Source organism: Zalophus californianus, chromosome 6 (genome assembly GCF_009762305.2).
Source record: "Zalophus californianus isolate mZalCal1 chromosome 6, mZalCal1.pri.v2, whole genome shotgun sequence".
Classification (NCBI taxonomy): domain Eukaryota; kingdom Metazoa; phylum Chordata; class Mammalia; order Carnivora; family Otariidae; genus Zalophus; species Zalophus californianus.
The window spans coordinates 71,728,313-71,751,067 of record NC_045600.1 but is presented as its reverse complement, the minus strand read 5'-3'; the positions used below and the strand labels follow the sequence as shown (position 1 = coordinate 71,751,067).

The 22,755-nt window shown below is 45.1% G+C and overlaps 1 protein-coding gene across 3 annotated transcripts in view; it reads right to left on the bottom strand.

The window, feature by feature from the left end:
* Positions 1 to 20,909, bottom strand: part of SLC7A8 (solute carrier family 7 member 8) — a 49,401-nt gene extending 28,492 nt beyond the window's left edge. The window contains exons 1-4 of one of the 3 annotated variants that reach the window (XM_027569131.2): positions 20,589 to 20,900; positions 19,991 to 20,182; positions 4,917 to 5,121; positions 3,658 to 3,809 (exon numbers count right to left, since the gene is read on the bottom strand). In XM_027569131.2, the coding sequence (XP_027424932.1) occupies positions 3,658 to 3,809; positions 4,917 to 5,121; positions 19,991 to 20,182; positions 20,589 to 20,631 (592 nt within the window). In that variant the 5' untranslated portion in view covers positions 20,632 to 20,900. Of the gene's footprint in view, positions 1 to 3,657; positions 3,810 to 4,916; positions 5,122 to 19,990 lie in introns of all 3 variants that reach the window. The other 2 variants (XM_027569132.1, XM_027569134.2) reach the window with 2 other exon arrangements.
* Positions 20,910 to 22,755: the final 1,846 nt, after the last annotated feature.

Here is a 22,755-nt window from a genome sequence, read left to right as displayed (position 1 = left end):
CCCAAGGCTCCTTGCAGGCAAGCCAGTTCCAGCAGGTTCTCTCTACCTCTCCACCCCCATCTGGCTGTCCCACCACCATTTTTCATCCAATGTGTTCGATGTATTCTGGCCCCACCACAGAACCAGACTTGACCTCATCTCCTCCCTCCCACAGCCAACGCCAGGCAGGGGCTTTGCCACAAGGCTCTCCCTGCTGCGCTCCCGGTCTTGTCCTCCAGCTCCCTCCATGACACACCAGTGACCTCGCCATAGAGGGCGGCCCCTTCCTCAAAAACTCTCATCCCACAGTGGGTCGAGCCTGTCCTCGGCGTGCCAAAATGACACAGCAGAAAGCAGAGCTTCTGATTTATATACATTCAGAAGAGCCCAAGCTCAACACCGATTCTATCAAAAATATAGCTGGACTGGGCCACTCTTGGCTCTCCTGCCTCAGAACACCAGGCTTATTTTTTTTTTTTTTTAAAGATTTTATTTATTTGACAGAGAGAGACACAGCGAGAGAGGGAACACAAGCAGGGGGAGTGGGAGAGGGTGAAGCAGGCTTCCCGCTGAGCAGGGAGCCCGATGCGGGGCTCGATCCCAGGACCCTGGGATCATGACCTGAGCCGAAGGCAGACGCTTAACAACTGAGCCACCCAGGCGCCCAGAACACCAGGCTTATTTTCACACAGCCAGCTGGCCTGGCACCTGCTAAGAGGACAGGGTGGCTGGGAAAAAAGATAACAGCATTTAAGGAAAGTAGCACCCATCAAGCCTTCCTGTTTGGTTCCCATTTCACAGGATATCTTTTTTTTTTTTTTTAAGATTTTTATTTGTTTATCTGAGAGTGAGAGAGATAGAGCATGAGTGGGGGGGCTGGTGAGGAGGGACAGAGGGAGAAGGAAAAGCGGGCTCCCCATTGAGCAGGGAGTCCAATGAGGGGCTCCATCCCAGGACCCTGGGATCATGACCTGAGCCGAAGGCAGACGCTTATCAGACCGTGCCACCCAGGCGCCTCTTCACTGTGATGATTTGAGGGGCCTTAAGAGATGATTTGAGGGGCCTGTGAAAGTAGGTTCCAAAAAAGTATTCAACAAACCAGAAAACAGAAACTTTCTTTGCACAGACTCAAAGCAGTTGGGAGTATTTGGTGAGAAAAGGTGAATGTGTGGCTATATCCGCACATACACCCCTGCAGGGAGAGGGGTCCTGGGCTCCACATGGCCTTCACATCTGGGAGGAAGGGGGTGGCACGTGGGCTGAGGTGAGGAGCTGTTTTCCATTCCCCCCAAAAGGAATAAGGAGAAATAAGTTTGGGTTTAAGAAGACTTTTTTTTCCTTGCGAAGGTGAAAAAGTACTTGAATACCTATCTCAAGGACACTGAAAAATTCCTGTCTCTGGAGGACAAGATTGACCAACGTTTAAGTTCAAGATAATCTCCTTGCAGTTCTACTTAGGAGGCGGAGGACAAACCAGATAAGCTCTGTTGAACTTTGGATGGCAGGAATTGGGAGAGAAGAGGACTTTGTCATGTTGTCATCAGAGTTTCTAAATTCCTCCTTTGCTTGGTGCTAGCAGTGTCAAGGTGAGAGGTGGGCTGTGAAGGGGACAGTGTACAACCTGCCTTTCTAGAAGACAGTCCTAATCTCCTGTCCTGAGGGGACATCTATGGGGCTATATTACTGTAGAGCGTAGCCCTGCATAGGGGTCACCTACCCTTGGCAGGTTGGGGGAAGGCAAAGGAAGTTGTAGGGTCAGCTGTCCAGGGAACTCTACCCTATGGCCTGGTTTCTCTCCTTGGTGGCCAGTCTTAGGGTTCTCAATTTCTCATTGGAGAGTAAGGGTGGCCTCTTGTCTGAGACACTTCAGCAGTATCAGCAGGAAAAAGGAAGCCGAGTCTGCGTGCACAAGACACTGAAATAGCAGTGGCCAGCACTTACGGTGTCCTTCCCACCCCTATTAACCTGGCTTATGGCAGAAACAGCAACTCTTCCGCATTCCCATGCCCCTCCCCAAACCCCTCCCTCCCAGCTCTGGATCCAGCTAGCAAGGAAGGACTGAGCGACTACCCTCAGTGACCACCCTCAGTGACTATACGACCCTGTGCTAAGAACATGTGTTGTCTCATGCAATCCTTGCAACCACGACCTCCTGTGCAGGCAGGATCACAACCCCCATCTCACAGTAGGGTGGGGTGTGGAACTTTGCCAAGCGCTTGCCACAATTAGAAAGTTGTGCAGAGATACAGCCTCAGGCAACCTGGTTCTGGAGCCCACATTCCTTTGCCTCCAGGGCCATAAGCAGGCCTGACCAAGCACAAGGAATACAGCCCAAACAAGTATCTTGACCCCATAGTACCACCTGTCTGGATGGTAGGGGTCTATCCCAGAGCTGAATATCACTGTCAAAGAGGGCACACTTGCCAAGGAGACTACTCCATGGATCCCAGCTGGCTGCCCTGTGAGAGACTTTGGGCTGGGCAAGTGAACCCCTCCCTCCCTTTCCCACCAGCATGACAGAAGGAAAGTGTCAAGACCTAGGAAAGGGTGTGGCCTGGATGGTCACTGCTCTCAGCTAAGTGTATGTGTGTTGAAAGGTATGGTAGGGCAGGGATCATGTTAACTCCAAAAGTGGAGCTTCTGAAAAAAATCCAAATATTTACTTTAGAAATTAGTTTTGTGGGGGGGGGGGGTGCGTCTGGAGGGCTCAGTCGGTTAAGTGTCTGACTCTTGTTTTCGGCTCAGGTCATGATCTCAGGGTCCTGGGATCCAGCCCCTTGTCGGGGCTCCCCACTCAGCAGGGAGTCCGCTTGTCAGCCATTCCCTCTGCCCCTCCCCCCCAAAATAAAGAAATAAATCAAAAAAAAATTAGTTTTTGGTTAAAAGATATAAAATACCCCAATCCATTGTGATCCCTGAGAATTCCTAAAAATACGAGTTGCAGAACTTCTCTACAATAAATCTCTAACCTATTCCAGCTCACAGACATCTTTCCCCTTCTCTGAATTTTTACTGCAGTTGAATCCTTACCACAGAGCCTGTTTATATAGCTTTTCTCCCCAGGTAGGCAGGAAACGTATCAAGGGGGTGGGGACCATAGACAATGCATTATTTTCTCCCAACTCACAGCTTTACACTCTCCTCCCAAAGAGTTTTAAGATGTGAGCCGGCAGACTGAGGTAGAGGTGGATGAAGCCAGAAAAATTCCTGCGAGCATCAGGGAGCCTCCAGCACAGTGTATGGTGTATGTACGGGCTGGAAAGAGAAGGAATCAGGAGACCTAGGCTCCACTCAGGGCCTGCCACCTTGGGTATGTCACTTGCCTGGCTCCTTTCCTTATCTGCTCTAGGAAAGTGATAATACTGGCCCTGCTTACCTCATGGATTTGTCACGAGGCTCAGATCAGATAGTATAGATGAAAGTGCTGTGTGTGATGTAACGAGCCTTGCTGGTGAAAATCACTGTGCCTCTGAGCTACCTACATTTCTTCTTCTTTTTTTTTAACACCAGCTAATTATTTAGAATCAATTCCTCCAAAGCACCCATGTAGGGAAGTAATGGGGGAAAAAAATAAAGGAGGGAAGGAAAGAAAGAGGGAGAGGCAGGATAATCGGAGATGTGGACCGCCAGGAAGGCCGAAAGAGGCCATCCTGAGAGCAAGGCCCAGATGGCACTTACATAAGCAGATGGCAGCCAGGAGTCGAAGGCCAGACTCTGGGGGGAAGCAGGTGGGGAAGAGCGGCTGCAGCACATAGTTGGAGAAGGTGAGGGCGATAACAGCCTGGTTGGTGGGGTAGATCACCAGCACCGCAATCCACAGCCTCAGGAACCTGAAGAGGGAACAGGACAGAACTTGACCCAAGACAGCTGCAGAGACCCCCCACCCCCGCCAACATGCATGGCAGGGATTCACGAGTCATGGAGGGAAGCCTGGGCATGTCACTGGGCAGCATTAGGAGAGGTGGGTGGGCTAATGGGGTGAGTTTCCTGGGTTTTGTTTTCTGGGATGCTGAGGAGCCCAGCCCCTGCTCAACCAGACAGCCGGCCCTCCGCAATGACAATAAAGTGCTTTGATGATGAGGGGCAAAGTGTCTACTAGTATGAACACACATCTTGGCATTCCTTCTCTCTCCCCTCTCCTTTTTTTTTTTAAGATTTTATTTATTTATTCATGAGAGACAGAGAGAGAGAGAGAGGCAGAGGGAGAAGCAGGCTCCCAAGGAGCAGGGAGCCCGATGCGGGACTCGATCCCAGGACCCTGGGATCATGACCTGAGCCGAAGGCAGACGCTTAACCATCTAAACCACCCAGGTGCCCTCCCCTCTCCTTTTACCATCTCTTCTCTATGCTCTGACCTCCAGCATCCAGTGGTGGAAAAGAAAATTGGCAACCCCGGAATTCTGACAGCCAGGACATGCTTAGGGTGTGGCCGCTTAAGCAACCGCCAGGCGCGGCACTGAGTGGGGTTGGGAAGGGGAAGTGCCCTCCACACCCTTGGCCCCTCCACGAGGGCTCAGCTCCTCAGTATCAGGGCCACAGACGCTGAGGAAACTCAAGATCAGGGCCCTGCCCTGCAGGAAGGTATCATCCTTGGTCATGTGAGAAGAGGGTACCCTGTTTCTTAGGTGGTCACTCTAATTTGTCAGGATAAGAGGGCTTTGTTTTGTGATATGCTTTCCCTGAGAGTCTATGATCAGAGTTGTCATACAGTTCTGTTTGCTGTCACCCACAGAATCTTGCCCACTGAGATCAAGAGAGAGGTCAAAACTATAACCTGGTTCTTCTGCCACCCTCAGGAGAATCAAGGGGACACAGAGCTACACTAACAACCATGACAGGGAGGCAAAAGAGGAATCCTATTCTCTAGCTCTCCTTGGCACACTGGAAACCACTGGCCTTGGCTTCTAGACCACCCAGGCCTCCACAGATCCTCTTACCCAGCCAGTCCTCCAAAGATGTCCTTGACGTAGGAGTAATCACCTCCAGATTTGGGGATGGTGACCCCAAGCTCAGCGTAGCACAGGGCTCCCACAGCTGTGATGAGACCAGTCACAATCCAGACAATGAGAGCGAGGCCCACAGAGCCGGCGTTCTCCAGCACACCTTTCGGCGAGACGAAGATTCCAGAGCCAATGATGTTCCCTGCATGAGGCACCAAGGTTGCCGGGGGAGACAGTGGAGTCAGCACAATTGACAGGACTGGCATTCTCAGAAGTGGTCTCATCTCTGGTTTGATTCTAAAATGCCTTTGGAATGCATAAATCACCTTCAGGCAGGTAGGTCTAGTAATAATTTACATGTCTCCTTTAGTCCTCAGGACACCCCTATAGAGTCAGATATCATTTCTCCCATTTTACAGAAGAGGAAACTGAGTCTTAGTGATACCAAGTGCATTGCCCAAGTCCACACGGTGGTAAGTGGTAGCCTGGGTACTGAACCTCAAGACCCTCTGACTGGGCTATACCATGGTCTACCCGAGGTAACAAAGGTCTTAAGGCGAACTGGAAATGGCAGGACTGGAAAAGCAGGCTGTTCTCAGAGACAGTCTGCAGGGTAGAAAGCTTCAAAAGTGAGCCTAAGGGCAATACGTTTTGGACAGATTGTGGTCATACCCCATGACTGGGGATTTTCAAGACCTATGAGCATCGATAGTACTCCTGGAGGCTGGCTTTCACCCCAGACAGGACAGCCCCACCCTTAGTGAGGAACATGAAATAACCCTATAAAAACAGTCTCACAAGGTGGTTTGTAGAAGTGCAATATGTGCAAAGATTTAGCACTATATTCTTGAAACATTGTCCCCCTCCATTGTTTCATGTGACCCTCACAACAACCTTATGAAGTACAGGAAGAGGAGGAAGAACAGGTATTTATCTCTCTATTTTGCAAAGAGGCTAAGACATAGAGGGGTTAAGTGCCATTTCCAAATTCCACGGCTACTGATGGGTAAAATTGGATCTAGAAGTTGATCTCCTGATGCTTAATCCGGCGCGCTTTCCACTAATCTATTTCTGCTTCTGTGTGCAAGAGGCTGGCTTTCTCCTGAGAGATGAGGCCGGCAGCAAGGACTGAATGGTTGGCTACTGGGGTGTGTCTTTTGGGCAGGGGAGGAGTAAGAGGGTGGGGGCAGCTCCTGACACGCTCCTTCCCAAGCTTTCCTCTATTTCTTGTGATTCAAGGTGGTGATCAGGGTGCACCGCAAAGGTGCTTTGAAAGGTCTCTCCTTAAGCCCCACACAGCTGTTCTACTAAAAGTCTGAGGGAAGAAGCAGAGACTAAGTGGATCCAGGTAGAAATGCGAATGGGAGTATGAAGCCAGCTTGGTTTGACAGTGTTCTGAGGACATCTCAAATTCCCACCGCCTCTCTTAAGGAGTCTGGAACCAGATCTGGGCTGAACAAGATGCAGAGTAGAGGATTTTACACTCAACTTTCAAAAATGACTTTCAGATCTCAAACATAACTCAACCTCAATCCAGTCCTGAAACTTTCACTTCTAAATCAAAATTCATTTTTTAATCCCAGGCCATGCATCAGTTATTTCGGTCAAAGGGACAAGAAGAGAATAGTCACATTCTTTAAAAACAATACATTTTATTCTTCTGGGATACAGAATAAGCTTTTCACACTAAAAAACTGCAGCATGCGATGATGAATGGGAAAGGGGAGGGGTCTAGGCAGGTGGAAGAGCAGCAACCGTGAGACTGACATAGAATCGGCAGCTGGATGCAGCTGGAAAGGAAGCACATCTGTCTCAAACTTGCCTTCCTTCTATGCAGATAGTCTATCCCAACGGAACTGGGCTGCCTACAGAGATGAAGCTAAAAGAAGAAACAATCCGTCATGTTCAACTTTGTGATCTAAACATCAGGCAAAGAGAGAGAGAAAAATGCAATTCCGGGCCCCACCAGTTCTTAAAGGCTTTTCCTTTGCTCGTACATTTATTTAAAGTCCTGTGATAGGAACAAGAGGCTATCTTTCAGCCCCCCTCTCTCCTCCACCAGTCTCCATGTCTGCTTCGCGTGAAGGCTGGGCTGGTGGAGACGAGGAGGCCTTCTGGTATTGTGCCAGGTCTCAGGATAGAGTTACCCTGGCAGGTGACCCTTAACTTGCCAAGCGAAATGTGCTGCTGTCCCTGGAAGATACCAAGTGCCAGAAGCTGAGAACTGGAGACAGGGTTGCTAACAGTGCAAAAGGTGATAGTAAACTCCTTGTCTAGCAGGAATTTATCAAAAAAGTAATTTGTAGGGCATTTCAGAGGCAGCCACGAAAAGAGTAACACACCTAGATTATAAAACTAGATCAAGGGGTTAGAAAAACAAGGTTTGACTTTGATCTGCAAGGTACTGAAGAGGGAGGTGGTGGGGGACCAGGTAGGTGGGTCTCAGAGCCAGGAATGGCTGTCACAGGGAGGAAGTAAGGGTGAGTATTATTGAAGAGATCCTGTCTTCTCAGGAATGAAGTGTCAGTGTTCCACTAAGGATTCTTGGAAAACAAATACCACAGTGGGGATCACAAAGCACTTATGTTCTCCAGCTTTTGTTCTGGCATTTCCAGAGTGTGTGTCCCTTTCCTCATTCCAGGTGGAGGCAGCTGCTGGAAGATGGGATGTGCAACACCAACAGCCATTTGCAGGGTCTGATCACTTACTGCCTCCCCTTATTCTCGATATGTCCTTCCATAGAGCTGCTGGAGTGATGTGAGGTTTGTAATAGGTTGACATTGGGACAAGAATCTTCATTTTATAAAAACTGGATTCTACCCCTCACCCTACAATCTTAATTTTGACCAAACTAAAATTACAGAGATAAAAGCTAAAAAAAAAATGAATTATGCTAGCCAAAACAGAGTGCTAGAGAACAGGAAGGAGAGGAATGTGGCTTTCTGATTCTAGGAAGCCGCTACCTAGAAAACCAGAATCAGATAACATTTCTTCCACTTTAGCGGCCTCTGGAGCTTCTGCAGGGGGAGGAATGTGGGGCTCAATCCCGGGACCCTGAGATTGTGACTTGAGCCAAAGTCAGATGCTTAACCAACTAAGCCACCCAGGTGTCCCTACCATCTCCAATTTATAGGGGAAGAAAATAGGGCAACTATCATTTCAATTTTCCAAATGGGAAAAAATGAGGGAGGTATTATTATCCCTATTTTATGGATGAAGAAACTGAGACACAGAGAGGAAGTTATTTGCCTAAACCACAAAGTAAGTTAGTAGTAACTGGATTAGAACCTAAATCTTCTGTTGTAGCCTCAAACTTTTCCCAGGGAATCGTCAGCTTTACTAAGATGATGCTTATTATGAGAAGATGCTTATTAAGGAACTGGAACACAGATCTGATTCCTTCCTTCCACCGTACCACCTTCAATGGTGATTTACAAAGTGTTCACATTTGTTACTTTATTTGATTCTAGGAAATACTTTCTTAGGCCCACAGGGCGGGTATTAACATTCCTATTTACCTTCGCTAAGACTGAGTTTTAGAGAGGTGAGGAGACTTGACCAAAGTCACATATTGCATAGGCAGCAAGGCCTGGACTAGAGACCAAGTCCTTAGACTCCTGGTCTGGGTTTCCTCCACTATTCCACATGGCCTCTCCTCTAGAAACTGCACAACAGGACTTTTACACTTGGACTCTGTCCAAATGAGGTTTTTCTGGAGTGGCTTTGAAAAAGGAGAAGTGGAAAAGGTCTTTTCTATCTTGACTATGAACCTTTCTTGAGAGGTTGGAAGAAAGTTGATTCCTGTGGGGATGTTTTTCTCCATTGTTTTACTCTTAGACTCTGTCTATAAAACCATTCAAGAATGAGATGCCCATCCATCTGGTATAGCCAAGGTTTCAATCCTCCCTGTCATCAACCCCAATTAGTAAAATAATCATCTTATCACATAGATCTTTGGTAAAAAAGGGGTCCTAGGATGCCTGGACAATGAGGCCCAGCTTGGCTTCTTCTGTCAAAGAAAAGCCAGGCAAAGCACTCCATTAAAAAGGGGGCCAAGTTGTATCGGTGGGCAAGTCTTCACTAGAAAAATGTCGGAATTAAGAAAATCCACGTTCGCCATGAGTAACTACTGACTTCCCCACTTGTGGGCCAATACCCATGTGACTCCTATTAAGGCCTTACTCACACCCAGGCCTGCCCACACTAGAATGTTGTAGGCATCACAGAATTTCCTAGGGCATGGATTTACAGACTTCTAATGCCCAACAGACCCTCAGATACAAAAAGTTTTGGCCTTCCTTCATAACTCATGCTAGTCTTAGAGTCTAGTCGGAGCTCCTCCTAGGGCTTGGAGGTTCTGTCCATTTCCATGATGTTTAGAGAAAGCCAGGGTGAAATTTCTTTCTTTTCTTTTCTTTTTATTTTTTTTTTTTTAGATTTTATTTATTTATTTGAGAGAGAGAGAGAGAGAGAGAGCAAGCACATGAGTGGGGGGGGAGAGGGAGAGGGATAAACAGACTCCCCACTGAGCAGGGAACCTGACTCAGGACTCGATCCCAGGACCCCAGGATCATGACCTGAGCCAAAGGCAGAGACTTAACCAGCTGAGCCACCCAGGTGCCCCTAAGGTGAACTTTCTTTATGCTTCTTCCTTAAAGTGTCTGAGAAGATCTCAGGATTTTCAGGACTGGGGGAAGCATGGAAGCAGGGTCTGGTATGTTGGGGGCTTTGATCCTCATGGCAGGAAGCTCACCATGCATCTTACCCTTTATACACTTTCCCATCAGGACCATACAAATAGCTATATCAGAGTGACAGCAGGTTGAGACTCTGACACATGCCCTTTGGAGTTGCCATCCTGAGCAGAATAGAGATGTGGAAGGTGCTGCAGGACTCCATTGTTTTGGATTCCTTACTGAAAAGTGAAGAGGGCACTAGGCTCAGAGTTGAGCCATTGATTCCTTGCTTTGCCACCCACAAGCCATGTGACCTGAATTTTTCTGACAGTCCTTTCCTTCACCTGCTGAATGAAATAATTGTTCCAGCCCTGACGACCTCACAGAATTGTTGTGGGGATCAGGGGAGGTCACATACATGTGGGAGCATTTTCTAATCTGTGAAATGCTAGCAAATATAAGGAATTGCTAGAATTTATTGCAGTAAGAATAGAGTCCAACTCTAGAAGAATCCAACGGGCTTGCTTTGGAGGCTTGGCTCCAAAATAGCACTGCAGAGCCAGGACCATGAAGCATTCTCTGAGTCATTTGTCTGCTTGTCTAGGTATAATTTTTAGATGCCGCAGGTGGGCGGCCAGCAGGTAATTGCATCTCAAAAAGTATTTACTGAGCACCCACTCTGTACATGCTTGCTTTAAAAGGTAATTGGGAAGCACTGGTTCACACACGGACTTTTAATGAAATAGATGGAGCCAACCACCACCCACCAGACCCTGAAAGGCAGGCATTCTGGCCTGAGGGGCTACAAGTGCTGAGTCCTCACATATGCCCATTAAAGATTCACATCTGGCTTCCAGCATCTCCCTGTCTTTTTGGGGAACCAGGCACCAGCAGAGACAGGTTTTGTCTATCTCAGTGGTTCTCATCCAGGGGCAATTTTGAACTATTTCCCCCAGCCCCAGGGGACAGTTGGCAATGACTGGAGACAGTCTTGATTGACTGGGGGAGGGGGTATTCCTGGCATCTAGTGGAGGCCAGGGCTGCTGCTAAACACCCTTCGACACCCGTGAGAGCCCCCCACAACAACGACGTATCTGGCCCATACGGTAACAGCACTGACATTGAGAAACACTGTTCTAACCTCAAGCCTCACTGTCATCATCTGGTTAATCCCTAAAGTTCCTTTTAGATTGGAATTTGGATGATTTTTTTTTAAAGATTTTATTTATTTATTTGAGAGAGAGAGAGAGCACGCACAAGCAGGGGGAACAGCAGGCAGAGGGAGATGCAGGCTCCCCACCAGGCAAAGAGCCCGATGTGGGACTCGATTCCAGGACCCTGGGATCATAACCTGAGCTGAAGGCAGACACTTAACTGGCTGAACCATCCAGGTGCCCTGAGAATAACTCAGGGCCCTGATCAGTCCAATCTAAATTTCTGAACCAGTATTAGTGAGTGTGTGTCAGGGAATTGGAGTTGGGGGGGAAGTGAGGGTGATGGAGGAGGAGGAACTCAAGGAGAGAAAGAAACTAATATTTATTAAATATATACCAGGGGATACCAGCCTTATTTTAATACTCCATAAGAAGTTTTTAAAAGATTTGTTTAGGGACACCTGGGTGGCTCAGTTGGTTAACCATCTGCCTTTGGCTCAGGTCATGATCCCAGGGTCCAGGGATCGAGTCCTGCATCGGGCTCCCTGCTCAGTAGGGAGCCAGCTTCTCCCTCTGCTTGCAGCTCCCCCTGCTTGTGCGCTCTCTCTCTCTGACAAATAAATAAAATATTTAAACGATTTGTTTATTTTATTTTATTTTATTTAAGATTTTATTTATTTATTTGACAGAGAGAAACACACAGAGAGAGGGAACACAACCAGGGGGAGTGGGAGAGGGAGAAGCAGGCTCCCCGTTGAGCAGGGAGCCCGATGCGGGGCTCGATCCCAGGACCCCGGGATCATGACCTGAGCCGAAGGCAGACGCTTAACGACTGAGCCACCCAGGTGCCCCTGATTTGTTTATTTTAGAGAGAGAGAGAGAGAGAGCACAAGCAGAAAGAGGGCCAGAGAGAGAAGAGGGAGAGAATCTCAAGCAGGACTGTGATGCAGGGCTCGATCCCACAACCCTGAGATCATGACCTGAGCTGAAATCAAGAGTGGGACGCTTAAGCAACTGAGCCACCCAGACACCCGGAGAATAACTCATTTTTAGGCTAAAAAAATTTTATTGTGGTAAAAAACATATAACATTAAACTTACCATCTTAACCATTTTTAAGTATACAATTCAGTAGTATTAAGTATATTCACATTGTCAAACATCTCCAATGGATGATTTGTTTTTAACTGACTGCTATTATTCAACAAATACTGTCTAAGCACTTGCCACGTGCCAGGCTGAATACCCAAGGATGTGAAAATTAGTAAGACTCAATGTCTGCCCTCAAGGAATTGTGTGAAATGAGGACACGTAAGTGGACATAGAGCTGGCAACAACAACTGTGCTATATGACAAGATATCAAGAATGGAAAGGTCACTGGCATGGGCTGCTCACAGGCTTCCTGGAAGAGGGGAAGTACAAGACCGATGCTGATGAGTAAGAAGACTCAAATCAGCAACTAGGGAGGGGAAAGCATTGGCTGGTTGATAAACAGGTCAGGCTTGGACTGAACTGGCCAGTTCTTCTCATCAGCCTGATCAGTCCAATCTAAATTTCTGAACCAGTATTAGTGAGTGTGTGTCAGGGAATTGGAGTTGGGGGGGAAGTGAGGGTGATGGAGGAGGAGGAACTCAAGGAGAGAAAGAAACTAATATTTATTAAATATATACCAGGGGATACCAGCCTTATTTTAATACTCCATAAGAAACTTCCACTTACACGTAAGTAAACTGATAATTAACTTGCTGCAGGTTACAAACTTTATAAATAGGCAAGCAGTTTGCAAACCTAAGACTATCTTCAGAGCCCCTTCTCTTCTGCTACATTATCAATGCTTCCTCCCTTTCAATGACACGCTGATACAAATCATGGAAAAATTCATTATATGCCCTCTACTCCAGCATCAGAGCCTGCTTAACAAAAGCCACCTTATCCCTAAGGCAACTTGACCTGCCTATTTCAGCTGCTTACTAAATATGCAGAATGGTACTCTTAAGAAACAGCTAAAGCATTTATGCATTTCATAGATCTACAAACAGCCACCTTTAAAATCTATATACAGATGAGAAAAGTACATTGATAATTCTGCAGCAAGGGTACTCTCTCTGGGTAATCCATGTCACAACGTGAAGCAGTGTGAGGTTGCCTGGAACATCTGGCATATCGTGAAACCCTCTCCCCAGAAGTGACGTCACTGCTCACGCTGAGGTTATTTAAAGTAGAGAGAAAACCAATGGGAATACTTGTGACTCTGACAAAGGGTGAGGGATGAGATGTAATCGATAAACTTTTCAGCTCAAACTTCATTCATTCTATAAATAAAACAGCTTAAAATAGGCCTGAGGGATACTTTTTGCTTCTTAGAAATAAAATTCACCAGTGCTCAGCACAGGACCTAGCATATAATGTGTTGAATAAGTGTTGTTGAATGTTAAAATATGGACTAGTCTCAAATCCTGTGATCAGCAGCTCCTACCTCTGTCCCAAGGAGCAGCCTGCAGTTTGCCATTTCCAAATTTCCTGGGAGAAGGGACTCGGGGGGCCTCCTCTGTAGGCATGTTCTGGGAGGGGTGCAAGGCATAGTCTTCCTTGCTCTGTGTGCTCAGTCAGGAGTTAAAAATTGGAAGGGAACAGTTCCTAGTCCCCGGGCTCCTGAATGGTTGTTGTTTTTGGTGGTTTGGAATATATTATTGGATTAGTTGCTCATGCCTGCTTTTTTGACACCCCTGTATCACCCCAAACATTAACAACAACAAAACAAGAGCACCGGCAGAAATTCCTGAGGTATTTCTTTACAGATAGCTGTGATGCTGGATTAACCCTCAGAGGAAAGCAGAAAACCTTGGTAGCCAGGCAACTTGAGAAACCCCAGTCTGTGTGCCCTATACCTCCACGCCACTTTAATAAGCTGGTTTAATTCAGAAAAGCTATATATATGATGCCAGCCTCTCCGAGAAGGTCATTTGATCTGGGTACAGGGTATTTTTATTGTTGTTGTTTTTCTAAAGAAAACGAGCTATTTGGTTCCATTTCTTGGACACAATTTTTTACCTGCTGGGTTCCTACTGTCTTCCCCCAACCCCAAGAATCTGCTAGTCACTCAATCTGCACAACTCTGCTCTTTGGGAGAACATATTATAGCCCTGCCAGTAGCAGGCTCAACCAGATTGCTCCTTGAGCTCCGTGGTTCCTGGAGGCAGGAAGCATGCAACAGGATCCCTGTCCCCAGCTGCCTGGAGTTACATGCTGTGGAGCATTTTGGTTAAGCCCCATGGCTTCAGAGTTCAATGACCTGAGGGGAATCCTGGCTCTGTCATTGCCCACTTATTCATTCAAACCCCTCCTGTCAATAACTGTATTAATTACATGAAATTAGAAGAGAATATTTATAAAGCAATGATCAGGTACTATTATCAGTGCATAGTAGTGCTCAGTAAATGGTAGCCGCTTATTTTTAAGATTACACTGCTGGGAATAGCCTTTCTCTATTCACCAAGTGTGTTTGTTTTGACAAGCCTCCTACTTGGCTTCTGTCTCAGAGTTTTCTCTGAGAACAATGAGTTTGAAACATGTTTTTATCTTGAATGAACCAAATCCTAATCCTTCCATGTTTTTAAAAAAATTTGAAGTACAAACTCATGAAGCAATTGTCACACTCCATCCCTCTGGTTAACATCCAACAGACATTTTGGGGATTAGAAAGCTAATAAACATCATACTAGAGACTAAAATGTAAAATCTTCTGAAGTGGTGGAAAACACATGGGTCTGAAAGTCTTTTGGACTTGAAAAATGTCCAAGTCAGCCCAGTGCCATTGTAGTATGGTCATACAGATAGCCACACTTCTTTGTTGAAAAATACCCTTTAAAAAAAAAAGTCGGGGTGCCTGGGTGGCTCAGTTGGTTAAGTGTCTGCCTTCTGCTCAGGTCATGATCCCAGGGTCCTGGGATGGAGCCCCGCAGCACTGGGCTCCCTGCTCCGCAGGGAGTCTGCTTCTCCCTCTCCCTCTGCCGCTCCCCCTGCTTTGTGCTCACTCTCTCTCTGTCCAATAAATAAATAAAATCTTAAAAAAAAAAAGTTTCCACCCCAACCTTTTCAGTATCAGACATCTATGGTCTTTCCTGACTCTGAAGTTAGGGTTATGGTCCTCCATGGCCCACTCCCCCACCACACAATGTACCCTGGCTTTATTCTTTTCTCTCTTGGTTGCTGATTAGAAATTAGGAATGGCTAAGAGCTTTGGCTCTGGAATTAGGCCAACTCAGTAATCAGTTGTGTGACCATGGGCAAATTACCTACCAGATTTGTGACTCAATTCCTCATGTTTAAAAATAGAGATAAAAAATATATATATAAAAAAATAATAAAAATAGAGATAATTATGATATCTACTTTCAGGAGATTGTGGTCAGGATTAAATAAGGTAATATACATAAAAAGTTCATAGCACAGGAACTGGCATTTAGTAAGAGCTCAGTAAATACTATTTTTTATTTTTTAAGATTTTATTTTATTTTATTATTAATTTTTTAAGATTTTATTTATTTATTTGACAGAGAGAGACACAGCGAGAGAGGGAACACAAGCAGGGGGAGTGGGAGAGGGTGAAGCAGGCTTCCCGCTGAGCAGGGAGCCCGATGTGGGGCTCGATCCCAGGACCCTGGGATCATGACCTGAGCCGAAGGCAGACACTTAACGACTGAGCCACCCAGGTGCCCCTAAGATTTTATTTTTAAGGAATCTCTATACCCATCGGGGCTTGAACCCACAACCCTGAGATCAAGAGTCACATGCTCCACCCACTGAGCCAGCCAGGCACCCCGGTAAATACAATTAAAAAAAAAAACAAAAACATCTTGTTAGTGGGAAAGAGTGGTCTAATAGCTAGACCTGCATTCAGTAATGTTCTGCAGCAAGTATACCAAGTCCATTCATAAATGTACATTATGCTAAAAACAAAATGGTCTGACATATTATGAATATTTTTTCTTTAGGCTCTGCAGCTGGCCTGGTGCCTCCAGACCGAGATTCTGGGTATGTACCTAAATATGTAACTGGTATAAAGTGACCTAAACAGCCAGAAACTCTGTGGGCACCTCTACCATGGCTGGGGAAAACTCTGGTCCATAGAGGAAAGGTGTGCATGTGGGAGAAGTAATAGGAGCATGGTCTGTGCTGACCAGATCCTGTAGTAGCTGAGCCAATCTCAGGCTGCCCCCCAAGTCTTACTGCAATTGTACTGGGAATGTTACCTTCTACTCCCAGCTGATTGCTCAGCTCCCCTGTATACTTCTTTGCTGGGAACACACCACTAAGTGCTTCATCTGTAAAAACAAATAAGGACCTCTGCCCAGAGTCTAAAGGAAAGCATCCCTTTAGGACATAAAAAATAGACATAGTAGAGAAGAATGCTTAAAAGCTCAATTCAGGATTCAGACAAGCTCTAGGTTTGAATCTTGCCTTCAAGACTTTTTAGCAGTGTGAACTTCAACAAGCTGCTTATCCCTCTGAGCCTCTATTTCCTTATCTGGAGGAAGGGATAATAAGTGAGAAGGGTATTGTGAGAGATAAACAGGATACTGATGTTGGGTAATTGCACAAGTTTCTGGCATATAATAAGTGCTTAATAATGACAACTTTTGGGGCACCTGGCTGGCTTAGTCTGTGGAGCATGCAACTCTTGATCTCAAGGTTGTAGGTTTGAGCTCCACGTTGGGTGGAGAGACGGCTTAAAAAATAAAATCTTAAAAAAATAATGATAGCTCTTAACAGTAGCTTAGGTATCATTAATTGATAAATTTTGCTGCTCCATGGGGCACCTGGGTGGCTCAGTCCGTTAAGCGTCTGTCTTCGGCTCAGGTCATGATCCCAGGGTCCTGGGATGGAGCTCCACGTCGGGCTCCCTGCTTCTCCCTCTCCCTCTGCCCCTCCTCCCTGCTTGTGGTCTCTCTGAAATAAATAAATAAAATATTTTTAAAAAAAATTTTGCTGCTCCATCACACTCTCTTTAGATTTTGCGGGGACCGCACATTCATGGTGCAATCTAAGTTCATCTGTTGCCAACAGATTTCCTTAGCCAAGTACATGAAGAGCAATAGTCTGGTTAGATTAGGGCAAAGGTGATGTTAAAAAATTAAAATGGCCTGGAGTGTCTGGCTAGCTCAGTCAGTGGAGCGTGCAACTCTTGATTGAACTCGTGAGTTCGAGCCCCACGCTGGGTGTAGAGCTTACTTAAAAAAAAAATTAAAATGGCCCAACCTAATTGTCTAGGCTGATGAAATTATTCCTTTCTTAAAGATTTTTCAAGCCAGGTTCCCAACAGTCCTTCAGATAAACACTTCTTATTACTACCATATTCGGATTTTTGTCCAAGAGCCAATTAAGTACAACAATCATTTGAGTTACTGTTCCATGTCAGGCTAAGTACCAAAGATTCAAAGATGTAGAAGATACATTTTTTTTTCTCAAGGAAATAACCGTTTAGTTGTTATTCTTTTACCTATGAAATCTCCCAGAATCACCTGCTCATTCTATCTTTTCCCATATCCTTCAAGATGTTTCTTAATCTAGTGCTGGGTGAGAACTTATCTCTCCTTGTGTTTCCCACCATTCACCTTAACTTTGCCCTCATTCAGCTCCTACACAACTCAACCATATCATTAATTTTTAATGTTCTTTGTTTAATGTATATGAATCTCATTTCCTCAATCAGATTATAAGTAACTCTAGGGCATGGGTTTCTATTAGTTCATTCTATATTCCTGTAACACCTGCCATTCTGTTATTCCTTATTTAGATCATCAGTGATGACTGTCAATGAGATTTTATGAGCTTGTGCAAAAAGCATAGTTTAACTTATTCCTCTAAGTAAGTTGGGTATGAGATAGATGGATTTGGGGCAAATGCTATTTTCCCATATCGCATCACCTGACCCACTTAGGAAATTTCCTTTCTCTTTTTGCCTTCTAATTTTCTCTCTTCCACAGTGTTGGAAGATCACTGAATTCTGCATGGAAAATGCCATTTCTATTTTTGCATTTGGTCTTGAAAAGACTTGAATCACCATCATTCACTCAGAAACCCCTCTAGAAGAGGACAGGGCAGCTGCTCAGCACATCTGAAATTCAACAGCCATGCAGGTGGGGAAGCAGAAAGGATTTGGCCCCATATCATCCTAAAGGGGAAAATCTGTGTCTCACCCTAGCTTAAGTGGAGGTAGCACACCTCCTCTTAACTCTACAAAGATTCTCACACTTTGCAAAAACGTCCTGATTTCTCTGAAATCACCTATTTGGGACCTCTCTTCACCACAGAGTTACTATTCTTGTGACTGTATTGTCAATGGGAATATTGGGACTATTCTCACACTGAAGCGCAATCCACAAGGTTGTGGACAAATCAGTAGTAACATTCACTCATCTGAGATCGTATTTTTTCAACATTTATTAAACTGTTGAAGAAAGAGCCAAGAACAGCCTCAGCATATAGGAAAATATCCTCTACCCTTGAATACCTGCACATGAACAGGGGTGGGTGAGCAAGGCTGAGGCAGGAAGGAGGTTTGATGTGCTTATGCGCATGTGGGTGTGCACATCTGTGTATGAATCAGAACCTTCCCAAAGGGAGGAAAATGCTTAATCCTATCAGTCAAACTGATAAAAGAGGTAACAGGCTTTAGGCTATTTATAGATCTTAAATTGGCATGTACTGTACATATTGAATACTCTGCTGATCTCATTTTTTAGAGCAACTGAGATAAAGGAGAGGCAAAGAAAAGGTAATAAGAGATTCAGATCATGACTGTAATTTTAAAAATAACATTATAACTGTAGATGCCTGGAAAATTTCCTAGAGCCAGAGAATTAGATAAAACAGGATTCCATTTTGAAAACAGAGTGGAGATAACATGATCACTGAAGTCTGGGTGTAGAGGTGAAGAGGATTATCTGAATACTGTACTGATTTTATTTGATTTCAAGGGTGTTCTCCAGTGTTACTATTGCTCGGGTGCCAAAATGCCTCTGTGCTGCTGCATATAACATGGGCTCATCCAGAGACATTGACTCGTGGGCAACAGGACACAAGAAGCCTTCAAAAGGAACTCTGGAGAGATGACACAAATATATCTGGCCTGACCATCCCATGCCCCTTTCTCTGGGAAGAGGGTAAAGCCTCTACCAAAAACAGCAGAAGAAACGCTCACCCTCTTAAGTAAGGACAGTAATGAGCCATTGCCCATCCATCTCCAGGGCCTCTCAGGAAAGAGGAAGATGTGTTGTCTAGAGATGGAACCATATTTGGGACCCTCTGCCCAGCAGACTGGGGTTAGGGGGTTGGCGTGGCCTGCACTGGCACTCTCAGGTACACTTGGGCCCCCCAGCTTCGAAGTCTTCCAGCAGCTGGGACACATTTTACCCATCAGTTTCTCCTTGACTCCACATTCTAGTCATTCTAGTTACTCCTATTTCCCTTTGAAAACCTCATAAGGTCTTCCATGAATGTTAAGAGATGGGCAGACTCGCTAGGCAACCGGAGAAACTGCAAACTCTATGTTTAGGGAGAGGCACAATCCATCTCATCTCTCTTTTTCTTCCATGATTTATTTCCTCATCTGTGAAATGGGAATAACAGCACTGTCGCCATCTACTTTACAAAGAGAGAGCGCTGCATAAGATGAAAAAGCTACAGAAGGGCAAGGCATTACTAATGCTGTAGTAGTAATTACTGTGTAATTACACATTACTGCTGCAATTACACATCCCCGAGGCCCACAGTTTCTCAGGACATAAACCAACAGACTATCTACTAAGTAGATCTCAAAAGCCTGTCCACAGCCCACTGAAGAGATGGCTGCATGAAACCTTGTTAGAAATTCAGGTTCCCTAGCCCCACCGTAAGCCAACGCAATCAGAGCCCTCTAGTGTGGAGCCAGGAGACCTATATTTTCAACAAGCTTCCAGGCAATGCTGACCATCAGCCACGTGTATGAGCCCTATCTGCTCCATTCCATGAACACTGGACAGAACTCCTCAGCCTGGTTTGAAGGAAGAGATGAATGACATACACAGCTTCCTAGACCCCTCAAACTTGACCATTGGGGGATGGGTTACAGCACAGGGGAATGACAATTCTTTTCTTGGGGAGTAGGAAGCAAAAATAGCACTTTCAAGGGGCTAAGTTTCCACAAGAGGACCACCAGAGAAGGGAAGGAGTGGTGGGTGGAAAAAGTAATTGGACTCACCTACAATGATACCACAAGCACTGACCAATCCAATCTCTTTCTTCAGGGCTACTCCGCCCCCTCCGGAACCAGACTCAGGGCTGGCCTCCGACTCGCTCCCACCTGGGTGGTTCTTTTCAGTGTTGTTTCGGTGCCTGGCTCCTTTTTCCATCTTTCTCATAGGATTTCCACCTCCGAAAGGTACCTCTCTTTCTAAATACGTGTGGGTGTAAATATATTTTAAGAGACTGTCTTTCAAATTGAAACGCCCTTTTCTGAAATAAGGACCACTCCTACCCTCTTAAAAAAAAAAGACTCAGGCAGATAAAAAGAGAAAACTGAAAATATTCCTCTTCCGTATAGATACTTTCTTGTCACTCGGGCTTACAGACAAGAAAGGATTGTTAAAAGGGGAGGGCGGGGAAGAGACATAGATATTTAAATATAAAAATAGAACTGTACCAGCTACTCCGGCTGGAATTTTCCTGAAGGGGATGTAGATCTTCAGAGACCAGGATGGTTCTGCAATGTGTACCAGGCAGTGGCTTATTTTAGACGCTTCAAAGATAGTCTGGGTTTCACTCAGCTCTGCCCCTAAGAAAACAAAGATTGTCTTTACCTTCCCTTAGCCTTTTCTTTTTGATGAAGGTAAGAGTTTTCATTAACTGAAGGGAAAACAGGCAATCCTCCGGTACTTTCTTCTCTTCCAGAAAAACAACTGTGGACCAGACCAGTTGGCTCTAGATCTTGTTTCCACCTGCTGTGGGTTTGTTTTCCCCTCCCTGTCTTCTGCCTTCTGCTTTTTCCAGATGTCCTCTTATGTCTTGTTTGTTTCCGTCCTTGTTTTCTTTCTTCCGAGCTCCGTCCTCACGGCACAGACTGCCCCATCTCTCTAGGTTAGGGGAGGGTGACTCTGGCACACACGATTGTGCTTCCCTTTTAGCCTGGGGTTTTATGTGCTGAGCTAGCTCCGCCCCCCACCTCCTCGGTCTCTCCATCCTCAGTCCGTCTCCTCCCTCCTCTTCAATTTAAATATTAGCACACAGCCCCCAAAGATCACCGAGAAGACGGATTAAAATATTCTGCTTTGCAATCGTCTCTCATTCTCCATCTTTCTCCTTGTGAGAAGTGGAAGTAAAATCCTTCCATGTCAACTGTTCTAGGAGAATTCATTAGCTGGTATAGCGTTACAGGTCGTACAGCGTTTGTGAGCTTTATAAATACAGGACCGGTTGTGCAGACACTTTAAGGCCATCAGAAAGACACTGGTGACTGTGCTAAAATATTTATGTCTGGATCATTTGAGGATACAGGAGAGAAGTTTGTAAGGACCTTGTCTTCAAGTTTCTGAAAGTAGGAAATGCACGGCTGGGGGGAGGGGAATGGAAAGAATTAAGAATAGTGGAAAAGAGGTTCATTTAGTATAAATGTGAGCTGTGACGGGCATAGGTGAAACAGGATCACCAGAAAGAGGTGGTAGACTTACTGTTCACGGCTCTTATTTAGTGCTAGCTAAGTACAGGACAAAAATGACTCTCACCTTAGACCCAGGATAGAATGACAGAAAATCTGTAGAATGGAACTTTTCACAGCTTCTAAATTATTTTTTGCATAGATAAATTATTTGAGAGACAGCCCGGGCAAGAAGTGGGGAGCTTTCAGCACCTTTCTGACCATAAAGCAGATTGTTGATGTTAAGAGATGGCCAACTTATTACCATATTGATATTGTGTCTTGGCTTCCCTGAAGAATTTCACCCAGGAACTGCTGCCTTTTGGTGACAGTAAAGGTATCTATTATATTTGTAAAGTACTTTGAGAAACAGCAAGAAGCAGTATAGCAGACCACACTATAGATCTAAAATAAAATTATTTTGAATCTGTATTAAGTAAATTATGCAAAAGCACTTGATTTTACTTTATTTATTTATTTATTTAAAGATTTTATTTACTTATTTGACAGAGAGAGACACAGGGGGAGAGGGGGAGGGAGAAGCAGGCTTCCGGCTGAGCAGGAAGCCCGATGTGGGGCTCCATCCCAAGACCCTGGGGCCTTGACCCAAGCCGAAGGCAGACGCTTAAACGACTGAGCCACCCAGCTGCCCCGCAAAAGTACTTGATTTTAAAGTGGGTCTAAAAAATAAAGGTCCTCAAGCTGACCAGTAAGTACAGAAATTTGTCCTCACTTTTTGGAAAATGTTCCAAAAGACTTCAGATTTTAAGGAAAATAAATACTTAATTGCTTAAAATAGGGATGGTTGAGCTGTTGTAGCAAAGACTTTCCACATAAGATAAAGTCCAATCCACAGTATTTCCACTTTGCCCCTTAATCACTCAGCAAATATTAAGAAGTTTCAAAGGTTGGGAGTTCAACGTCTTCTTCAAGATACAGCAAATTGAAAGCCTCAGCAAAATAAATAAATAAATAAATAGGATTTTTAATAAAAAGAGCAGACAAGCAAGGAAACATATGGCACAAAACTCCACGGGAGGGGATGAGTCATGGGCAATTTTGAGTTGCCTCTGGCCTTTCCTGAAGGACAAAGCATTGAGGAAAAATTTGATGGATTCATTTTTAAACAATACGATTTGAAGGCTTCTGCCCAAATTTCAACATTAAGGTATAAAACAAATAATCTTTCTCCTTCTCAAATATGAGTTCTTTCAGTAATATTTATATTTCTTTTTTTTTTTTTAAGATTTTATTTATTCATTTGAGACACAGAGATAGAGAGAGAGAGAAAGCATGAGCAGGGAGAGAGGCAGAGGGAGAAGCAGGCTCCTCGC